We start from the raw sequence: 22,186 nt of genomic DNA, 5'->3' as shown, positions 1-22,186 counted from the left end.
GCACAGAGTTTCGGGAAATAGGACTTATTTCCCATCATCAGACTTTGATGAAGAGGAAGAGAGAGAAAGATAAAAAAAGAAGAAAGAAGAATGAAGGATGAAGAGCAAGATGGGACAATAGTGACAAAGTGAGAAAGCATGGATGAAAAGGAACCTGCAAGAGTGAAATAAAGAGACAGGAAGTGCAGAGCGGTGGAAGAAAAAGGTTTGGTGGGGGGTAATCAAGACATGACAGCCTTGTTATCCGACAACTCCAGCATTTGGCATACTCCGAAAAAACATTTGGCCCCTTGTGTTTAAGTTTTCACTAATTAAGCTCTACGTCTCATAAAAGGATGTATTCTTCAGAGGTGATGGGGTATAATATACCGATGCACTAACATTACACCATTGTGTGTTTTTGCCATTACTTTGTATTTGGAGCTGTGTTGAAGAAAACACGCTTGTTACAAGTTGGTCCTAAAACAGGACTACAATAAAAACAAAACTTATTGTTTAAAATGTAAAATGTTCCATTGTTTATTCTTTTGTGGGTTGTCATGTATAGAGCTTCACACACACACTTAACACAGTTACATACTATTTATAAAACATTTCGGGTACACTTGTGGTGGGGCAATATTTTGTCCTTGGTGTGTCAAACATCTGATGCTTTAACTTCTAAGTATGTAATTGTTTCTGCTTTTATCTTCTTTTGCCTGCAAACAGAAAACAAACTTTCAAAATTTTGAAAGAAAAAAAGCATTACATTTGATAAACCTGGTAACAGCTGGGAATATATTTAACGCATGTATTCATTACAATAATACAAAGTTTATATGTGGCTAATGTTAACACCCTTCATATAGGTAACATTCTTTCTGCAGTAGAAAATAAATCATGGGGCTTCATTATAGAAGTGGTACCATCAGCAGTAAATTACCACACCTCCAGCAATACATACATACTAGGCATTCATTATTTGGTCATGCCTAGTTTTATCTTTCTTGCCAGCCTCATGTTTTTGAAGCACAATAATGATAGTACAGACATACATACATAGAGAAGCTTTCAGTCCATTGATTTTTTAAAGCGTCATTCATATTTTATTTCTGCCCACCAGACCATACAGCATGTGGCATGGGTCAGTTCACTGCATCCAAGAAGGTGCCCTCAAATGGATCGCTTCCTTCTTCATCGGAATAACTCAGAGAACTCGCCTTCCAACCTTCACCTTGGAACTTAAGAACATGATCCGCACCGTCCCTCAAAGTTCATCCCTACTCTGTTCAATGCCTACATGACCCCCCTTGCCAACATTGTCAGAAGCCATGAACTGAACATCATCTCCTACGCAGATGACACCCAGCTCATCCTATCTCTATCTGAAAACCCATCCACCATATGGGCCAACTTCCGCTTGTGCATGACCAGAGTCACTGACTGGATGAAAACAACTGCCTCAAACTCAACACATACTAATCAGAAGTTCTGATCTTCTGGAACAGCACCTCCCTGTGGAATGGCTCCTGGTGGCCCACTGATATGGGACCCTTGCCCACTCCCACATACCACACCCCGGCATCATCCTGGACAGCAAATTCTCCATGAAAAACCAAATCAACGAAGTTTCCTCTACCTGCTGCCTCACTCTTCACGTGCTCTGAAAGACCTTCAAATGGCTCCCAGTCACCACCAGACGGACTATCACTCAAGCCCTCGTCACTAGCGTCTTGGACTACGGCAACGCACTCTACGTTGGAATTACCACACTCCTCCTGAAGAGACTGCAGACCATACAGAACTCAGGGGTCAGACTCATCCTTGACATCCCCAAATGTACTCCCATCACCCCACACCTAAAGAAACTCCACTGGTTTTCTGTCCACAAGAGGTGCAAAATCAAGATGCTGACCCACGCCTACAAATCCCTCCATAATCAAGGACCAGTGTATATCAACCACTACCCAAGCTTCCACCAACCCTCCAGACACCTGTGCTCCACCTCCCTCTCCCACAGACACACCTCCACCCAGCAAAGCAACAGTGGAGGATGGTCCCTCTCCTACCTCCCCGCAAAGTCCTGGAACAGCTTTCCTCTCCATCTCTGGACTTCAACCTCTCTTCAGGAATTCAGAAGGGGACTCTACACCTGGTTGTTCAACTGATTCAACCCAAGCAGCTCGGCTCTCAGCGCCTGGATACCCTCGTGGGTGAATAGCAGCGCTTTATAAATCCTGTTTGATTGACTGATTGATCCAATAGCTCGACGGACTACTGAGTGACGGCCAGGGTTGACAGATTATGTGCACAGCTGCCTGAAAGTAGTGCCAGGCTTCAGCCGCGGTCGGCAGTAGGAGTTCCTGCAGGGCGGTGATGTGGGGAGGGGGAGGGGCAGGGTGGGGGGTAGTAATGTATGGATTACGGAGTTTTACAGGCAAGTAAACATATAAATAAATAAAACGAATTTTGTTGTGTGCACTTCATCACCAAATGTGATGCAGTGCGCGCAAAAAATTCCCCCGCCCCACGGCCCTGCAGGAACTCCTACTGCCGACCGTGGCTGCTAGGCTTGTGTGCTACTAGGCGATTCCTTCCTTCCTTTACTTATGTATTTGTTTATTTATGCCATTGTTTATATATATATATATATATATATATATATATATATATATATATATATATATATATATATATATACACACACACAATTATTACACCAGCTATTACCATGACTGTAGTGCCCAGAGTCAGTTAGCATTCTAGTGCTAACCCTGTAATTACACCGAACACCCACCCACCACTGATGTCACTGGTCAGGTGACACAGCTTCAAGAAAAGAGGCCGAGCCCACGTGCTCTGGGCCAGTTGCACCATACAGCCAGGGTGTCTGTGTCAGTGATTGCGAGTATGAGGGCCTAGGGCCCACAAGACTTTACAATGGCGACGAGGGTACGCTAGCCCACGCGTGCCAGCTAAAAGAAAATTGAAGGGGAAAGGGGTGAGAGCTGCCCTGGCAGAGGGCACCCCCTGCGAAGCGTGCCGGCCGCTGAGAGGCCCGCGGGGCGTGTGCCGAGCCCTGGGCCTAGTGGAGAAAGGGAAGATGACCGGGAGCCCACCCCGCACCTCTCCGACCTGCTGCTGGCCGCCCTGCTGAGAAGGTGCCCCGAGGAAAAGTGCGGACCAACCGGAGCCCACCCACGTCGGCCGCGAATGTGCCCACCTGTGCAGGAGCCATCGCGGTGCCCACCCGCGTGAGAACAGGACCGTCGGCCGAAGGTGAGACCAGGACAGTAAAGCACCGAAAGCGGAGCCCACCCGCTATAAACTGTATACGTTGCCCCCAGCAGTGTGAGCGGATTGTCCCCTTAATAAGGCGAGACCAGCGGAGCCCACCCACGGCCAGCATGCGGCGATCCCTACCCCTGCCGCGCAGCGTGTGAGTGAAGTTGCTGCGGTGGGGAGCGTATAAAAAAACTGCCGGGCCCTGCCCCGAAGTCAGCAGGAGTCCATCCCGTTCCTCTGAGTGCCCGAAGCGTGGGGAGAGCTGCCGGGCGCCGAATAGTTGAAGCGGAGCCCACCCGCAATGAACTGAATCTTCAGCGGAGCCCACCCGCAGTAAAGCGTTAATCGCTCCCCACCCCGTGTGGCTGCGGCAGTGGGGGAGGGGAAATGAGAAATCCAGCGCCTGGCTCGCAGCCGGGAAACGAAGCGTCAAGCCCCCCCTGCGCAGCCTAACCAAGCAAACTTACCGCAAAATGATAGAGAACGGCCCGGAGACCAGCGCTGACACCTCTCCCCGCCGCGCAGCATGTGAGGAATGAAGCTGCGGCGGCGGGGCATGAAAGGACAAAGGCAGCATCCGGCCCGAGGACACTTCAAACGCCCCAGCATTTACCTAGGCGGAGGCACAATGGGAAAAGGAGAAGCCCACTGTAAGGAGGCTGGAGACCGCGACTGCCATCCAGCTCCTCTGCTCTCAATTGAGCCCCCCTTTTTCACAATTAAGCCCCAGAGGCAAATTAAAGAAATTACCAGACTTCAGCAAGCCTGCAACAGGAGGCAGCCCCTCTCATACGTTGTCTACTGCCCCCAGCACACCAGAGTGGCTGCAGCACCACTTACCCCCACGCAGCACACAGCCCTGCACCGGCAGCTCCGGCAGGAGGATCAGAGGAAAGCTCCAGACATGCACAAAACAACGCAGACTGCCAACAAAGCTATCTAACCCTGCCATCTAATGGACCTTTCTAGTACTGCATGGGATAAAGAAACAAACAAGCCTGGACAAGCCAAATAGTCATAGCAGCAGCACAGTGGTAAATTGCAGCTGCGTGCTACCAGAAAGGACTGAAGAAAGGCAACACTAGACAGGAACACAGCATCAATAAAGCAAAACATCACAAAGACAAGCAACCGGCATACAGCCACAGCAAAGGAAGACTGTAACTGGTCACAAGGACCAAGCGCAAGAACCCCGCCACACCAGAACGCCACCAAGCAAACACCCAGCCAAGACTACGTGGCGCACACAAGCGATGCCTAGAGAGTGAGAGAGAACCACCTGCTGGCAGGTGGCTATCCCAAAGGACAAGAGAACTGGAGAAGCTCACAAGGAACACAGTCAGTGACCCTGAAGCGAAGGCAGGCACGTAAGTCAAGAAAAGGCAACGGCGCAGGAGTGCACCAAAAGCGCAAGAACGCGACAGAACCCCAGAAACGCTCCAGAAGCGCGTCAGGAGTGCAGCAACTCCACGCAGCAACATTCTAAAGAATCACAACAAACAACGCAGTGGTGAAGCGCGACGACCGCCAACACTGCTCCAGGATCCCCAAAAGCAACCAAGCACACCCCGTAAGGTAACGAGAGCAACCTGAAAAGGAAGAAGCAAAATGGAGTGGTGACGCAACCCTCCAGAAGCAACGTTCCAGAAGCACCCACGCCACGCCGGAAGAGAACGCAGCGATACCTAGTGGCCACAGGTCATCACTGCAGCAGTATGGCGAAAGTAGGTGCACCCCCTCACGAACCGACAATGGTTCTGGAACCCAACAACAAGAAGTGCTGTAGTGTAGCTCCTATTTTCCCAATAGGCTCTGCGCATTGGAATAGTACCTACAGCAGTAAAGGCCTAGGCCAGACGTTAACTAGGTCTACTACTGTCGATACTAGACTTAATTTTTGGGTTTGCCAGCTAAGCTCAGAGTTCGCTAGAAACTTTCTCGAATGTTCAAGGAAGGAATTAACTCCCTTGATTAGACAAGAAGGGATTTAGTTTCTGACAACCATAGAACATGACAACTTTGCTCTCCCCTAATCAAGAGTCAATCTCAAGAGTCGTGTGAGCACAAGGCAATTATTTTACTCAGTCAGTACGTGCATTCTTAGTCTCATCAGAATGTAGAGAAAAGGAAGAGACGGGCGTGTTCAATAAAAAGGTGTTATTTATTGATCAGTCTCTTTTCTCGTACAAGAGAAATGGATCGATATTATTGCAATACTTATAGTTAAGTAAAGTGCATACGTTAAAAGCAATAGTACAAAATAATACTGTAAAAACATTGATATGGTTTCTGAGCCATATGATGTTTAAAATGATTAAAATATATTTACAGACACATATACATTTGACTAAACGCACTCAACTGGTGTTTCTAAATACGCCTACCCCGTGTACCTGACCTAAGTCTAATGCGTGGGCGGGAATAGAAAGTTACAGTTTAAGTTAAGTTTGTTTTTGCCAAGTGAATAACTAAAGAATTCTCTAGGAGGGGTTATTCAGTTCTGTACCTGGAAGTTAGGATGAAATGAGGAATGGTATCTCTTTCTCTGCTCTCGATATTCCAGGCTGCCTGCGAGGGCTACCCGGAAGCACCGGTGCTGGGTCTCTCGGCTTGAGATAGCAGCGCGTCTCTCAGCGCGTCAGGAAGGCGGGGCTGCTGCCTGCGGGGTCTGCTTCTGCTCTCGGCTTCGGCAAGTATGGCTGCTCCGTCTTGTCACCACGCGTGTGTTTGCATAGGGCAAGGTCGGCAATATTTATACCTTAAAGGTGCCGAGATTGACGTAAGGATGGACATAGGTACGTCAATAAAGATGTCATACGACTTGCTCGTTAGCACATTCTTTACTAAAATTCTCTGTGAAATCAAAACAATGGCCGCACGGATTATCCAGGTTGTCATAGGTTTGATTTGTTATGAGAACGTCGTATGCCTTATCAGGGGCTGGAGGAATGTCGCTTGTCTAATTAGATCTCAAGCGTTATGACCTAATCAGATAACACGTTCCTGTGCCGTAGTGTGACTGCGTCAGATAACGGTATCTGCATCATGGGGGTTTTCTTGCCTCATGGGCTGACTGTTAGTTAACTTGATAGTTAGTTTAACCAGAATAGGGTCAGGAATAGGGGGACTGATTCAGAACCTATAGAAATACACGACACCCACTCCACGCTAACTATGGTCATATCTACTAATCTATGCATAGTATAACATAGTACAACATACTATAGAGTATAGTGTATACCTTACCACCCCAAAATACATAAATGTATTTCGAAATTTTCAAATATACTGAAAAATTGCAGTCATATATATTGTATGCACTTAAGCTATGAATTAAATGCAAAAGTAAACACGCATTTTATGCATTATTGCTTGTTGGTATATGAGAAATACACATGAAATGGCTCTTAATATGGCTATACAGAAAAAAAGTCGAAACCATTTCATCACATAAAATATATTGTGAACATACCAGCGGGCAGCTAAAGTCTATATAAAGTCTATAAAGTATCTAAAAAAATAGAAATCTTAGTTCTCTAGGAATAGTTTCTTACTTTAAGCAGAAGATCAGTGTCCCGGGAAAAAATATATAGAAAAATATTTTAGGGGCTTGCTGAAAAAAGTTGCTGTCCGTGAACTGGATTGTAATTGTTCATGTGACTTTATTGTTAAAGTTGAAGGCCGAATTCAGGGAACGCCGTGTGCGAGTTTACTCAAAAGTCACTATTTCTGTTCCGGAGAGAACATCATATCATTCAGGCTTTCGAAAAAACTGTCAACAGCTTCATGGGAAAGTTCCTCTAAGTCGGAGATAGGGGTAACCATGCATTCGTGCGCATGATTGTCTCCATTGACATTCTGATTTGCATTGCTGACAGAAGGTCGTACCTGTTCGATGCTGCTTTCATCTTGAACTTCACTACTCTTCAATCGCAGTGGTGAAGATTCCAGGAATGCCGTCATCAGAATTGGCAGCCTTTGAGGGCAGCACAGTGCGTGAACCTTGGTAGGAACCAGCAGTGTATCTGCATCCACCGGCGCATCCGATTGTAGCGTCAGACAGGTGTCTAACACGCATTCTTCTCCGCATAGCAGACACCTTAGTACAGGTAAAACACACCTTTGCCACATTGGTCGAAATGATAGAAACCAAGTCATGTTCAGGTCTCTAAGCCGGGAGAGTCCCAGGATTTTTGATATCCGGTCCCGGTATCCAATGGCTAGGATCGTTTCTTCCATTGTCGTCAGAGTTTGGTCTGTGACATGGGTTGCCATAACGAAAAATAAGGACTAGGAATAGGATTCCTGCAATTAGTCCCAGGATCAGGGGAAGTCCGCCAAAAATCGAATGGACGAAATCTGGAAAAATACCCAGTATGGCTTTGAATGGTGTTAATGCCATCGAAAATACTGTCTTAAATACCTTTGAGACCCCAGTGGTATCAGAAATATTTAAGATTTCGCTCAGGATTTCCGCGAAATGTACGGGGGAATTGGTTGATAATAACGTATGTATCTCTGCAGTCGTCCTTGCGACTTGTAGATCATACGTTTCTTTTGATGACGTGAGCCTTGTAGGCGTCTGAAGAAGCACTGTTTTCATTCTGCTTAAAGTGTCTATTCGAATAGAAGTAATTTTCAAACTGGGCCATGCCCTCGCCTCCCTGTCTGGAAAGGAGCTGGGGAACAAAGAACGTCCACAGCACTTGACCTTCGCTGTTGTAGTTACTAGATAAGGAGTCCCGGGCATAAGACTGCAACATCTGCGGTCTACAATAAGAATGTAACTCCCATTATAGAGTCTTTGAAAGAATGGTTCTATTTCAGTTGCAGGTGCGCCTTGCTGGTGACATGAAAGGTTGTATGAATTCCCTTCACAGGCTCCGTGCAAACTAATACCGTTACATAGAAGCGTGCCGCTTAGTGACATAGCACAATTGTTGCCACTAAGAAACACTTTCTGTCCTTTATTACTGACACATGCATGTGAATAGGGCAGGTTCCATGTTGTTTTAAGGTACCCCTTTCCCAATTTCTCGTACATGCCAGCCTGTATATATTTTTGGCAGTATTGAAACCTGAAGGTTGAGATTGGAATATTTATGATTCCGTGGATTATCCATTCACTGACAGGTCGTTCTGACATTGTCATTGGTAATCTTTCTAGTTTTTCAATGCTCAAGATTGTATAATCAGCACCCTTCTGCGCCATACCGATTTGTCTATCAGTAAGGTTAAAGATTTGGAATAGTGACGTTGTGTTGATTAAACGCCAAGGCACGTAGCCTGAACGCAGATTTTGTAACGTCCAGCCAAGCTGTACAATAGAACGCAATTGTGACTGACCATGTTGTAATAACAGTAAGTCTTGCGATAATATATCGATTGCTGAAGACACAAGGCTGTCCAATGAAAAAATTCTGGAGGACAGAGTCATTAACCCATTGTCCACTACAGAAAGTGATTTTTCCAAATTAATACGGTCAATTTCCCGTATTCTTTCTGCTGTCTCAATTTGAGTAACCTTCCAGGCCTCATTGTATGCTGCATATACAGAGGCTGCTATGAAACGCTTTTGACGCTGTTTGCGTGGTCCCATTATGAAATCACGCAAGTCAGCACCATCAGTAAGTAAAGTTAGGTGTTGCTTAATTTCAGGCAGTGTGGAAGTTTGTAGCCATTGAAGGCATAATTTGCCCACACTGTAGGTTGTTATTATCCCTGGGTGATGTCTTTGGGGATATCTAGGGTCTGGCCTGGTCATTTTGAAACCCTGTGTTTTATTCAGGAATCTATCTTGACAGTTATTTGTATCTGTGGGCCAGATCAACCATTGTTTCCAATCAGGATGTGTTCTGTTTTGGTTAAGTATATGGTTTATGTCTATTTCTTCATCTGTATCAGAGTTATTGCTAAACATTGTTGGCTTTGGAATAGACAGGTTATTTAAATCTTTGATTTTGGCTAAGCCAAGACAGGTGGTTTGTTGAACAGTGTCATTTAAAAATATCATTTGTTCTGGGATCATGCAGGCTCTAAACAAAGCTTCTATACCCTGTACTTGCCATTCTTTTGTACCCCAAACACTTTTCAAATCAACATTTTTGTCCCAATAATTAAATCCAAAAGTATTCATTTGTTCAAAGAATAAGTCAGAATAAATCAATTTTGTGTTGGTTATCATGGTTTTGGTCCCTGTCTTGTTTGACAATTTATAATAAAATGTTTCAGCATTACTAGTGTTAAAACCTTGAAAGTATGAATATTTGTCATAAACGGTTCTAGAGCTCCCTTTGGGAGGTGTAGCACAATGTTCCCATTGATTAAAATTTAAAACATTTCTAGGTTGTGCAGATTTATGCAAGAAATGGTTACCATAATGGTTATAGCAATACATACTATCATAATTTGTAGAACCCTGCAAATAATCATGTTTTGTAAATTTAGCAGACATTACTAAGTCAGACATCATATTGTTAATACTTGCAAAGTCCCAATCATCAGCAAATGAGTTTGGTTTTGCAAAGTCACTCAAGGAGATCTTGATTTGGTGTGGATATTTCAGGATCTCGACCGGACCATAAATTTCATAGTCAGTGTTGTCCCAGGCTACCCCACCAGGTATTGGAATTGCTGTGAAGTTGGCTGAAGAAAGTTCTGAAGAAAGTTCTCGTTTCTCGACGTGTGAAGATGTGTGTGGTTTGAGGACCAAGTTGATGTTCTGACTTGCTGTGTCCATTTTAGCATATTTTCCCTCAATGAAGCGTCCCAAGGTAAATACCATGATGAGCCAAAGTATGAGGATAAATGCACCAAAACCCACCCAAAATTCAATCCATGGAGAAATCAGATATGTTTCTTTTAGTTGTTTCAAAAGTTCCTTTGCTTTGTCTTTAAAGGATTTTGGTGATGGCTGTGTCTTTTGTTCGCTGAAACCTTCAGAGGAATCATCGAAGTTGATGAAGTAACCAGATGCAGTTCTGTCAATTGTTCCAATTGGTTCAGGATTCTTGTTTTTTGCATTGTCACTTGGTACTTCAGTATAGATTGGTGTGTCTCTGCTAAATGTCTTTATTTGGGTTTTCAGAGGTCTTAGTTCTATTGCATTGTTGCATAGTCCTTGTTGTTCTTCTGTAGGCGTTTCGAATGTGATGAGCCTCTTTGTTAGGACCTCTGTACTGGTAGCAAACCTTGGTGTTCTGCTACTTATTGGGAGTCCACTTGGCCTACCGTTGGTTATCGGCCACATGTTGTGGTTTTACCAGGTCGATGGATACAACTCGGTTCTCCTTTTTTCCAGCAAGTGGCGGTAGTACAACTGATCTTGTCCCGTTGACAGACAATACAGGAACTGCTTTTCTGTAAGAAGGCCCAAATTCCTTCTTTACCGCGATCTTCTCCCTGACTAGATCCCCGACTTTTGGAATCCAGACAGGTCTTGCTGGGACAGGTGGTGAATCTTCAGTGGTCGTTGGCTGTTGTTTCAACTGTATGTTGCTCAGGTCTTTTCTTGTTTTGTTTAAGTCCTGCAAAATAGCCAAACGGTCTTTGACATCAAAGCTTTTTTCTGTTACCACTGAAGTCTGACTATCAAGGTCAGAGATCAACATCCTAGTTCCGAATAATAATTCGTACGGACTGAATCCCTTCAGAGAATTTCTTGGCAAGTTATTTAGACTACGTTGGACACTTATTAGATGTTTGACCCACCCAGCTCCCGAACCTAATATCCTTTCTATTATAGATTGCTTTCTGTCTTGGTTTTTTCTTTACACCATCCCATACCCTCAGGAAGGAAGTGAGAAGATTCCCGCTGGGCTGTGCTCATTTGGCCATTCTTTCCCCCCCCCAGGCTGGATTGCCTGAGAAAAAGAAAAAAATGGTCGAACGTAGCATGCTCTTAGCGTATATGCCATTTAGACTCGCAAATCTTGTATAACAGTCCGGACGTCAGCCGAGTGCTGTTGATCTACATTATAAGTGGAAACTAGCCTGTATATGTTAATCGCAAGCCATTCTTTTTGTTGGTAATATTATCCGCCTTGCTACGACGAGGTATTAAACTGCTTCTCTCCCCACTGCGATCTCTGTTGCAGTTTGGGCCGTTTTTTACAAACATGGTGTAGTGCAGGCTCATGCCTGGCCACCAGTACCGTGATTGTAATTCTTCCAGAGAATCTTTTAATTTATGGTGTCTGAGACCCTCGCCCATGTGTGCGTCTGCGATTAACAAGTTTCTCCTGTCCATGTTTGGAATCACTCTATCCCCCACTCCAGGGATTCGAGCAAAAGGAATGGAGTTTGCATCTATGATGTATGTGTAATTGAGTGGATAGTTGATCGGTAACGCTGAGCAGTCGCCTTTTGATGACGTTTTCACCGCCAGCAATGTTTCGCCGTCAATGTATTTTAATGTACGCTTTTTTCGATCTACGGGAGCCGGTTTACTGGCTGCCGCTGCGGCTGTTTCAGCCAATGAATTCCCTACAACGTGAACGCCATCACGCTGGTGACTCAGTGAGTGTGTCACGTGAGTCTTTGGTAGTTCTTTTTTCAAAAGAGCTACCTGTTCCCAGAGCAGTCTCTGCTTTATTGGTGCATCCGTGTCATCTTTGTAACCGTTCTGAATCCAGGTCTGCAAATCCTTGTTATATGCTTTGACGCAGAAATATGAATCTGACACTATAAGTGTCGGGAATTCGCGATCCGCATTATCTAGCGCCATTTTCAAAGCTAATATTTCAGTTTGTAGTTCTGAATTAGTTTCTACTGAGTGTGATTTTGTTAATAGAGGTCTTAGTTTACCTCCGTGCCACACTTCTTTTGTAATCTCACATGTGGGATTGTATGCATGTTCTCCCCAAACTGAGGGTTGAGCATGTCCGTCTGTATATATTACACAGGCGTAATGTCGTAGAGGCAGAATGTCGATTGGCAGAGGATACGTCTTTTCATATTTTAGATTTTTTAATTCTCCTAGTTCTGGATCAAAGAAGTAATATACTTTGTCCGTTGTGATTGAATTTACCCATTGTAACCATTCTGGATCCAATGTTGTTGTTGGTAAATTACACGGTGTTGTTAATGCTTCAAAGGCTGATTCAGCTGTTCTGACTGTGATATGTCTACCGTCAGCTATGTCTTTTTCTCTAGCTATTGCGGTTTGAACTGCTTGAACAATTTTTCCTTTGTTGCTGAATCTCTGTTCAGCTTTTGTGTACAAATGTGATTTGAATGCAATTGGTACCTTATCTCCCTCATTAGAGGTTAGGTATGTGAATCCGCATCTCCCTGGGATGACTCGGATCACAAGGTTGCGTGTATTATCACGGGTTTCTAATTTTGTTTTAATTAGCATGTCTGTTTGTAAGGATCTCAAAATTTCTGTGTGTGCTTGAGTCCAACTGGATCTTTTAAAGTCTGGTTTAATTAGATCATAAAGGGGTTTGACCCTTTCTGCGTAATTTGCAATATATGTTCTTCCGAAATTTAGGAAGCCTAGAATTGACTGTAGGTTTTTTAGTGTTTTAGGAGCTTGGATTACGGCACATTTCTCTAGGAAATTGTCTGCCAGGCTTTTGCCTTCACTTGATAACTCATATCCTAAGAATAGGACCGTCAGATGGGCAATTCTGGACTTTTTGAAGTTGAATTTGTAACCCTCTGCAGCGAAACCAAGTATTATGGTGTTCACTCTTTTCAAGTGAGTCTCCAAGTCATCATCTGTTAAGTAAATGTCATCGACATAAGATAATGCTTCATCATCATATAGTTGTAGTAATTCTGTTACTCTTGCTGAGAATACCCCCGGGCTGTTCTTGTACCCCTGGGCTAACCGACAGAATTGTTTTTGAGTGCCATTTACTGAGAATGCAGTTAAATATCTGCTCTCTGGTGCTATGTTTTGACAAAAGAATCCGTTGGAGATGTCCAAGGTTGTTTTGTATTTTTTGCGCACTATGTTATTCATTAGTGCAGCACTGTGTGAGTTTTGCACTGCAAAAGTTTTGCAACATGTGTTAAGGTGTCGGTAATCCAAAACTAGACGGTACGAATTGTCTGGTTTGGAGACCGGAAACAAAGGATTGTTCATTTGTGAGGTGCAAGTTTCAATCACCCCTGGTATTCTAGCTGATCTAGTATTTCATTTACTTGTTTTTTAGCTTCTTGCTTAATTGGGTACTGCCTTTGTGCAGTAGGTTGTGATTTTAACTGGATTTTGTGAGGAGGAGAATCCTCATCCCATCCTACATGATTTTTATATAAAGCAGGTGCTAAGGCCACTGCCCACTTTCTAGCAAGTGTGTATTTTTTATGAATCGGTATTTGATTCGAGAAGGCAGGCATAATTACTTCTTCGCCATGAGGGCACTCCCTGACAAACTCTGGTGGCCAGTCTTTTTCAGCTAGAAGTATGTCATAACCCTTTGAGAGGTTATCCCAAAATAGTCCCCTTATTTTCCTAGTCTTATCTCCCTCTATACGTAGTGTTATCTCGTATATTTTGTGGGGCTTGCTAACTCTGGTATCTGCAGTTTCCACTTGAAGGTATTCATTCGTGTCCACTGTCTCCAGATGATTCATAAGGACTTTGCGAGCTATGCTCACCTCTGCTGCGCTGTCTAGCATTGTCTGAGCCCATTCTCCGTTTTTCAGTTGTGTCCTCAGTATTCTCGGCATTGTTAACTACCTTGATACTGGCTACCTTCTTTTTTGGAAATTGTGATTTCTTTTTCAGTTGAGCAGGTTCCTTGTCTTTGGACTTGGCGTGCTCTTCTGATCGTCCTCTTCTTTCCGATTTCTGCGAGGAAGTCTGAAAAGATTGAGAGGGACGTGTATCAATGTCTTGATATCTATCAGGTTTTTTAATATTATCCCTATTTCTAAGGTTATATCTATTCCCAGAGGGTTCACTCTGAGGTGACCTTTGTCTCGGGTTTGGAGATTTCTCTCTTCGCCTAGGAGACCTTCCTCTGGACTGGAATTTCTTTTCTTTAGGATTGGATTGTTTGTTTCCATCCCAGTTCTTTTTTGGTGAATTATTATTATTAAAAAATATTTTTTCTGGACTTGTAGTCAGTTGCGGTTTTACTGGTATTCCACCTAGACTATCTCTGCCTAGTTCTTCATAGGATTTTTCTATGATTCTGGCAATTTCAGCTGGTTGGTCTGCTATATCTGTCTCTTTTAACCTCTGGCGGATCGCCACGTTTGCTGCTTCACCCTTTATGTTGGCTAGTAATATAGCCGAGACCTGCTTGAAGTCTTTTAGTAATTTCATACCAAGAGTTAAAGCAGGTTCTGGACCGTATTCATCTTGAATTTGTTTTAGCACATCTGGTATTACCGAAATGGATGGAACACCGTGCGTTTTTGTGTAGATGGAAGCAAAGACTGTACCCCAAGTGTCACAGTCCTCAATGTGTGGTGCGATTCCCATTGGGAGACATATAGTCAGAATCCTGTGTTTTTCCAGCGGGGTGGTGTCAGGAAACACCGCCTCTATTTGGGTAATTTTCTGTGCCAACCAGAATGGTATCTGTTCCCGTTTAGCTGGAACTTTACCTAGGCAGGATTGGATGTTCTGTGGTGTAATTTTATTTGTGTTCCCCTGGTGAGGGGTCAGCTGTGGAAGTTTAATCGCTGGCTGAATTGTTGAAGTCCGCATTACATACTGAACTAATTGTCTGTGAATTTTTAGTAGTTGTTTTAGCTGTATTAACAGCTCTGCTGCAGGCATTCTTTCGATGTCTGGATATGGTGTGTATCCGGCTAGGACCGGCCACGTTGCTCCTGGTCTTCCTAAAGGACCGAGCCTTGTAATGTGATTATTATGTTTTAGGGCGCCATCAAATAAGAGCAAATGCTCTTGGAATTTGAGTGGTACTTCCACTTCCTCGAAAGGAGTGTACTCATTAAGAGGTTCCTCTACTTTGTAATAGTGGAAGTACTTTGTTATAGTATTAGCTGCTGGAAAATGTATCCATGTATAGTATACCTCTGTCTGCCGATATTCGTGTGCCTCGATTACGAATATGACTGTGCCACCTCTAGGTGTCAGTCCATTTTCTATAAGTTTTAAGGTTATAGATCTCCTTTTGGCGACCGGAATGAGTATTATATCCGCGTCTGCTGCTTGCATGGTAGCATCAGCATCTGCTATTTCAGTAGCTAATCTAGTAACCTCTCGTTCTTCATCGCTGTCCATTTTGCTGACAGGATGGTATTATGTTTATTTGCAGATCAGGTTTCTTTATGGAAACAGAGATTAGATGCACAATATTTTGGAACTGTTTTATCCTTCAACGTTGACTAGACCAAGAACCATACATAGGAGTTCCCTCCTGCGAGGTTTTGGAGGATATTATAACCTTTCACCCACTCCAGACGTCTTTGGAGTATTTGGGAAAAGGGGTCTGAGTGAGAAAGCACGACTGAGTTACTCTAAATGTCTTACGTTAGTTTTATCGCCCTTTCCAAACGCGTTGGGCGCCATGTAGTGTAGCTCCTATTTTCCCAATAGGCTCTGCGCATTGGAATAGTACCTACAGCAGTAAAGGCCTAGGCCAGACGTTAACTAGGTCTACTACTGTCGATACTAGACTTAATTTTTGGGTTTGCCAGCTAAGCTCAGAGTTCGCTAGAAACTTTCTCGAATGTTCAAGGAAGGAATTAACTCCCTTGATTAGACAAGAAGGGATTTAGTTTCTGACAACCATAGAACATGACAACTTTGCTCTCCCCTAATCAAGAGTCAATCTCAAGAGTCGTGTGAGCACAAGGCAATTATTTTACTCAGTCAGTACGTGCATTCTTAGTCTCATCAGAATGTAGAGAAAAGGAAGAGACGGGCGTGTTCAATAAAAAGGTGTTATTTATTGATCAGTCTCTTTTCTCGTACAAGAGAAATGGATCGATATTATTGCAATACTTATAGTTAAGTAAAGTGCATACGTTAAAAGCAATAGTACAAAATAATACTGTAAAAACATTGATATGGTTTCTGAGCCATATGATGTTTAAAATGATTAAAATATATTTACAGACACATATACATTTGACTAAACGCACTCAACTGGTGTTTCTAAATACGCCTACCCCGTGTACCTGACCTAAGTCTAATGCGTGGGCGGGAATAGAAAGTTACAGTTTAAGTTAAGTTTGTTTTTGCCAAGTGAATAACTAAAGAATTCTCTAGGAGGGGTTATTCAGTTCTGTACCTGGAAGTTAGGATGAAATGAGGAATGGTATCTCTTTCTCTGCTCTCGATATTCCAGGCTGCCTGCGAGGGCTACCCGGAAGCGCCGGTGCTGGGTCTCTCGGCTTGAGATAGCAGCGCGTCTCTCAGCGCGTCAGGAAGGCGGGGCTGCTGCCTGCGGGGTCTGCTTCTGCTCTCGGCTTCGGCAAGTATGGCTGCTCCGTCTTGTCACCACGCGTGTGTTTGCATAGGGCAAGGTCGGCAATATTTATACCTTAAAGGTGCCGAGATTGACGTAAGGATGGACATAGGTACGTCAATAAAGATGTCATACGACTTGCTCGTTAGCACATTCTTTACTAAAATTCTCTGTGAAATCAAAACAATGGCCGCACGGATTATCCAGGTTGTCATAGGTTTGATTTGTTATGAGAACGTCGTATGCCTTATCAGGGGCTGGAGGAATGTCGCTTGTCTAATTAGATCTCAAGCGTTATGACCTAATCAGATAACACGTTCCTGTGCCGTAGTGTGACTGCGTCAGATAACGGTATCTGCATCATGGGGGTTTTCTTGCCTCATGGGCTGACTGTTAGTTAACTTGATAGTTAGTTTAACCAGAATAGGGTCAGGAATAGGGGGACTGATTCAGAACCTATAGAAATACACGACAGTGCAAAGCCGCATGACACAAATGCGCAGCTGTGCAGACAGCACTAGCCCAAAGCAGCAAGTCACAAGGAAAACCCGACAAGCGCACCCTGATGCGCACCAAAGCAAGCCGAACTGCGACGCAAGGAAAATGGTTGCGCAGACAACCCGCAGCATTGAAGTCTCAACACAAGAGCAACCTGACCACTCAGCCTAGTCACAAAGCACGAGTCCGGCCAGCCAGATGGCCGCACCAAGAAGTCGACCAGCCAGATGGACGCACCAAGCAGCCTACCTGCCAGTGATCGGCAGAAGGGACCCGCACAAAGGTCCAAGAAGTTCAGCCAAGGCGCGGTCCATGGACATGGATCAACAAACTTCACCTAAAGTTCAGCCAAGGCGCGGTCCGCGAACATGGACCAACGAACTTCAACTTCACAAATAATGGAAGCGACTGAAAGAAGAGGTGAAGGTCGCAACGCTAACCCTGGGAGTTAAGTGACAAGAAGACAGTGTCCTAGGACTAGGACAAGACCAGGAAGACCTGTGTGGAGTGCGCGCGCTGCATGGGGAAGCCTGGCCAGAGAAGATGAAGAAGAGGGGACCAGGGTACGTTGCGAAAAGAAGGAAGAAGAAAACGGAGTGGCACATTGCCACTCCAAGAAGGAAGAAAGAACATAGTGGCCACTGCCATTAAGAAAAGAAGGAAGAAGGAATCAGAGTGGCACACCTGCCATTTCAAGAAGAAGGAAGAAAGAACAGAGTGGCCACCGCCACTAAGAAAAGAAGGAAGAAGGAATCAGATTAGCACACCTGCCATTTCAAGAAGAAGGAAGAAAGAACAGAGTGGCCACCGCCACTAAGAAAAGAAGGAAGAAGGAATCAGAGTGGCACACCTGCCATTTCAAGAAGGAAGAAAGAACAGAGTGGCCACCGCCACTAAGAAAAGAAGAAAGGAGAAGTCAGAGTGGCACGCGGCCACTGCAAGAAGAAGCCGCCCCTGCGGAAAGAAGGAAGGTGACAGGCACTGGAACACCTGAGTGCAATGGAAGACAAGACCTGGCACGAGCACTGGCAGCGCAGACTAAAGACATCTACCTACGAGCCATCCATCCACATGGCGAACGCAGAAGAAAGCAAGCTAGACTGTACGCGATATCTACCTCTGAGGTTGAGCGGAAGATTGGATGGCGAGAGTGCTCACACATCCGGCTGAGGAACTGACCACTCCACACCGACCCGTGGCAACCAAAGAAAGCAGAGGCCGCAAGGGACTCTGGTGGCAGCAAGTCCTGCATGGGAGACAGATCTACAGAAGCGCGTCTGCAGGACCCACAGGGATGAAAGCCTCGCGAGCAATGAAAAGAGTCGACAGCTCAACCTTCAGGTGGAACTAGGACACGACGGTGAGGCTCGTGGAGCGCCCTGCTCACGGCCCGAAGGCCATGGTGGAGCAACACGACCGAAAACACCAGTCCAGTGAAAACCTGGCAAAGAGGTCCTCCCGGACATCTGGTGAGAGAGGAATACCGGCGAGAGGGGCATCCTAGTGAGAGGGATGTTTGCACCTACTCTATTCACCTGCCAAGAGTCAACACTAAAGCCTGCCCGGAAACATCACGAAGCCAGAAGAGAGAACAAAACCAGAAGACTGTTGACACCCGTGTCATCCATCTATCTCTCATCACCAATGGAGCGAAGCAAAGGCAGGGCTGAGAACAGTGTACAGACAGCACAAAGAATGAACCCGCCGAACAACTGCGAACCGTGCCACTGAGAACTGTTAGTCCTGAATGCAAGAACTATACTGCCTGCGGCTTGCAAGCAGCCAAAGAGACCCGTTTGAAAACACAAGTCCAATGTTACATTTCTGTGTTTTCTTTCCCCCGCAGGTTTTTGGACTTTTCCCGTTTGGTTTAATTTTTAACCAATTTTGGGAGGGATGTAGTGCCCAGAGTCAGTTAGCATTCTAGTGCTAACCCTGTAATTACACCGAACACCCACCCACCACTGATGTCACTGGTCAGGTGACACAGCTTCAAGAAAAGAGGCCGAGCCCACGTGCTCTGGGCCAGTTGCACCATACAGCCAGGGTGTCTGTGTCAGTGATTGCGAGCATGAGGGCCTAGGGCCCACAAGACTTTACAATGACCAGATCCACTGGCTTCGCTAATGACTATTGTGAAACGCAGTTATTAACTTGAAATATATTTTGCAAACGCAGTCACTTTTCACCATGAACTACAATAAGTCCGAGTTAGCCAGCATGTTAGTAGGAATAGCTGGCATGTATCTAAAAGAGCACCCCCTCCCGCCACCCACCCCTCCACAGGATCTAGTAATTTCGCGATTTGCCCCCTAAAAAAATCGCAACATTTGCGCTTTTGTAAAATTCCCGTCATTTTTATAAAACTGCCTGCAAAATTCGAGTTTTAAAATCCTGGTGGGGTCTGCTCTTTGGTAAGCCTGTGCGGCATCTGCACTTGTTGAGCTCATTCTGCGGCTTGACAGCGTTCACATATGAACACACGTGCCTTTTCTGCCATCTTGTGGCTACATGCAGAACAGTAATTGCAATATTTAATGGAAGAGTACCCCGTAATAATAAATAGTAGTGGCGATACCAGGAAGTAATAAATGCTTATCTTCTATAGTACAGAATCAACATTCAGAATGCTTCACACCTTCCACAAACTCTTGCAAGCTGAAATATATTCATGGAATCTCACACTTCGGTTCTCAGAAGGAAATCACTGCCATAATTATATTGTTTGAACTCTTTCTTATACTTCCGAGTATCAAGTATGACATGTCATTATGTTAACACATAAATACAACTGCAGCACAGGTAGTTATTAGGAATGTAAAACAATTCAAATCCTGTCATTTTAATACGATCTTTGGAAGTGTAACCCACTCCCCTATGCGATACCTTTCCACTTTAGCTTGCTGAAGTAAGCACAGCCTTTTCAGACGTTTTTGTTTCGCCACTGATTTCCAAAATTTGCACAACCAAGGTTTGCTATGGGAAAACCCACATTTCAAAAATATATATCTTTAATAATTTTCAATGTCAATAGTTGGTTACATCTTGTATCACATAGCTATGTGCCATTGTCTGTCGTCTAGGATTTGTCAACTCGATTCGTCTACCCTCCCATCCCCCATCCCTCTCCCCCTTGACAGTACTCAGATATAAGAACTTAAACGATAAGCAGTGCTTTAAATGTGAAACAATAAGTACAGGTACTCATTAATATGAGCGAGAGGTGTGGCGAGTGAGCTGTGCTAGGGGCGCGGCTTAGGGCGACATATGATGATACATAATGACTTCTATATCAAGCAACTATGTAAAACACGAGAAATGTGTTTATGTAAACGAAACAGATTAACTCATTACACAAAATGAAACACAAATAGGATGATATGTGAACAGTTCCTCGTTTTGTAATATTTGCTGCTCCTTGATGCCATACTGTTATTTGTTGGTGTTTGGCACAATACTATATACACTTAAGCTTGCCCACACACACACACACCCATGCGTGCACGTGCACACATGCATGCGCGCACACACACACACGTAAACAAGCATTCTACACATTCCCTCTAAACTCTACTGAGTGCCCTGAACATGGCGTCTTTCCTGGCTGATGTCACAGAGGGAAGCCGTTTAGCACACTACCCTGTTACAGCCATTCAAAAGGGGGTGGCTGGGAGGTGCCGGGCAAGAAACAGACAAGCCAGTATCTGTCCTGGCAGCTTATGCCAAGCTACCTATTTTGGGGTTTACTCCCTGACATCTCCAGGCTAGAGTAAGTCATTAAAAAAAAGTTTGATTTACCTGGATCTAAAGGCATTGGGGAGCAGGCTGAGGCTTATGCGCCGGGTGTTCTGTTTGTTTAAAAAATGACTTATCACACCATTGCAACTTTCACCCCTCCCTGTCACGCCATATATTTCTTTAAATCATATGCTCCGAAGAATCTTCTGATGATCTCCCACACTTTCACCTCCCTCCCTGGTTGCTGCCCTTCTTAACCATTACTGCGTTCAACTGCCCTCACACCCGATGGATCGCCAGACAGTTGTTTAAATACATTTTAAACATGTGCCTGGATCATAAAGTAAACTGCTTTCATTGCATATTCAGTTCCAGTTAAAGTAATGCAAAGTACTGGCTCTGCTGCCTGAGTGTTGCTGCAAATAGCTCAGACTGTAAGACATGCGTCCGTCTGTGTATGCTGAGCATATAGTGCTTAGAAATGAACTGTTAAAGTCTACGCGCTTTAGGTGGTGATTAATGTGGGTTATAGTCACTTAAGCGAATTATCGACTGCAGAAAGATAAATGCCTGACTGACAGTGAAGGGTCTGTCTAGACCAGAGGTCTTCAAACTTTAGGATGCCGAGACCCCCCATTCAACATTTTCAGGCATAAGGACCCCCTCCGGACAAAAAATTCTAAACCTGTAGGCAGGGCTACTGGAATTATGAGGCAGGTGAGGACCAAATTACACGACAGGCTTGACCAAATTGTGTGGGAAGAAAATGTAAATAATGTTATGTGATGCCGCGTATTTTGGGTTAGCATTGCTACATTATTTTTACACACAGTAACACTAAGAAACAATTTCACTCTATCAGTACCAGTTTATAACCAAAATTCAGCAATTTACGTCAGAAAGATGTCTATTTAACCTTTGTGATGGGCCTTCCACTCCACAGGAATACGTGCTGCCACATTAGAAGCTCACCTGGCCCTGGCCGGGACCAGCAGGTGTCCCTTACAACCCTGGTGGTCTTGTGCAGAGTTAAGCAGTTTACCTATGCCGCTTTCCTCTCACCCCCTCTCCTCTCCTAATCCCAGATCCCTCTCTCAATTTGCAGTCCACTTCTATCACCCCTTTTTACAATTTCCGAACTCTCACCATTCAACCTCTCACTTCAACTTTAACCACCTTCTGCCATTCTGTCTTTTCACTGCCCTCATCTCTATCAGTCGCTCGCATTTATTGCATGGCCTCTCTGGCCCCGTCACCTCCCATGCCCCTCAGCACTTCTCATTCACCTC

General features: G+C 44.6%; 1 protein-coding gene across 1 annotated transcript in view; it reads right to left on the bottom strand.

The window, feature by feature from the left end:
- Positions 1 to 515: 515 nt before the first annotated feature.
- LOC144763410 (solute carrier family 22 member 2-like) overlaps positions 516 to 22,186 on the bottom strand; it is a 592,130-nt gene continuing 570,459 nt past the window's right edge. Inside the window, exon 11 of the mRNA XM_078648982.1 lies at positions 516 to 698. Coding sequence (XP_078505108.1) covers positions 638 to 698 — 61 coding nt within the window. The 3' untranslated portion in view covers positions 516 to 637. The remainder of the gene's footprint in view (positions 699 to 22,186) is intronic.

Source organism: Lissotriton helveticus, chromosome 6 (assembly GCF_964261635.1).
Source record: "Lissotriton helveticus chromosome 6, aLisHel1.1, whole genome shotgun sequence".
NCBI lineage: Eukaryota > Metazoa > Chordata > Amphibia > Caudata > Salamandridae > Lissotriton > Lissotriton helveticus.
Note: the sequence above shows the minus strand (reverse complement) of the source record. Positions and strands in the feature narration are given on the sequence as shown.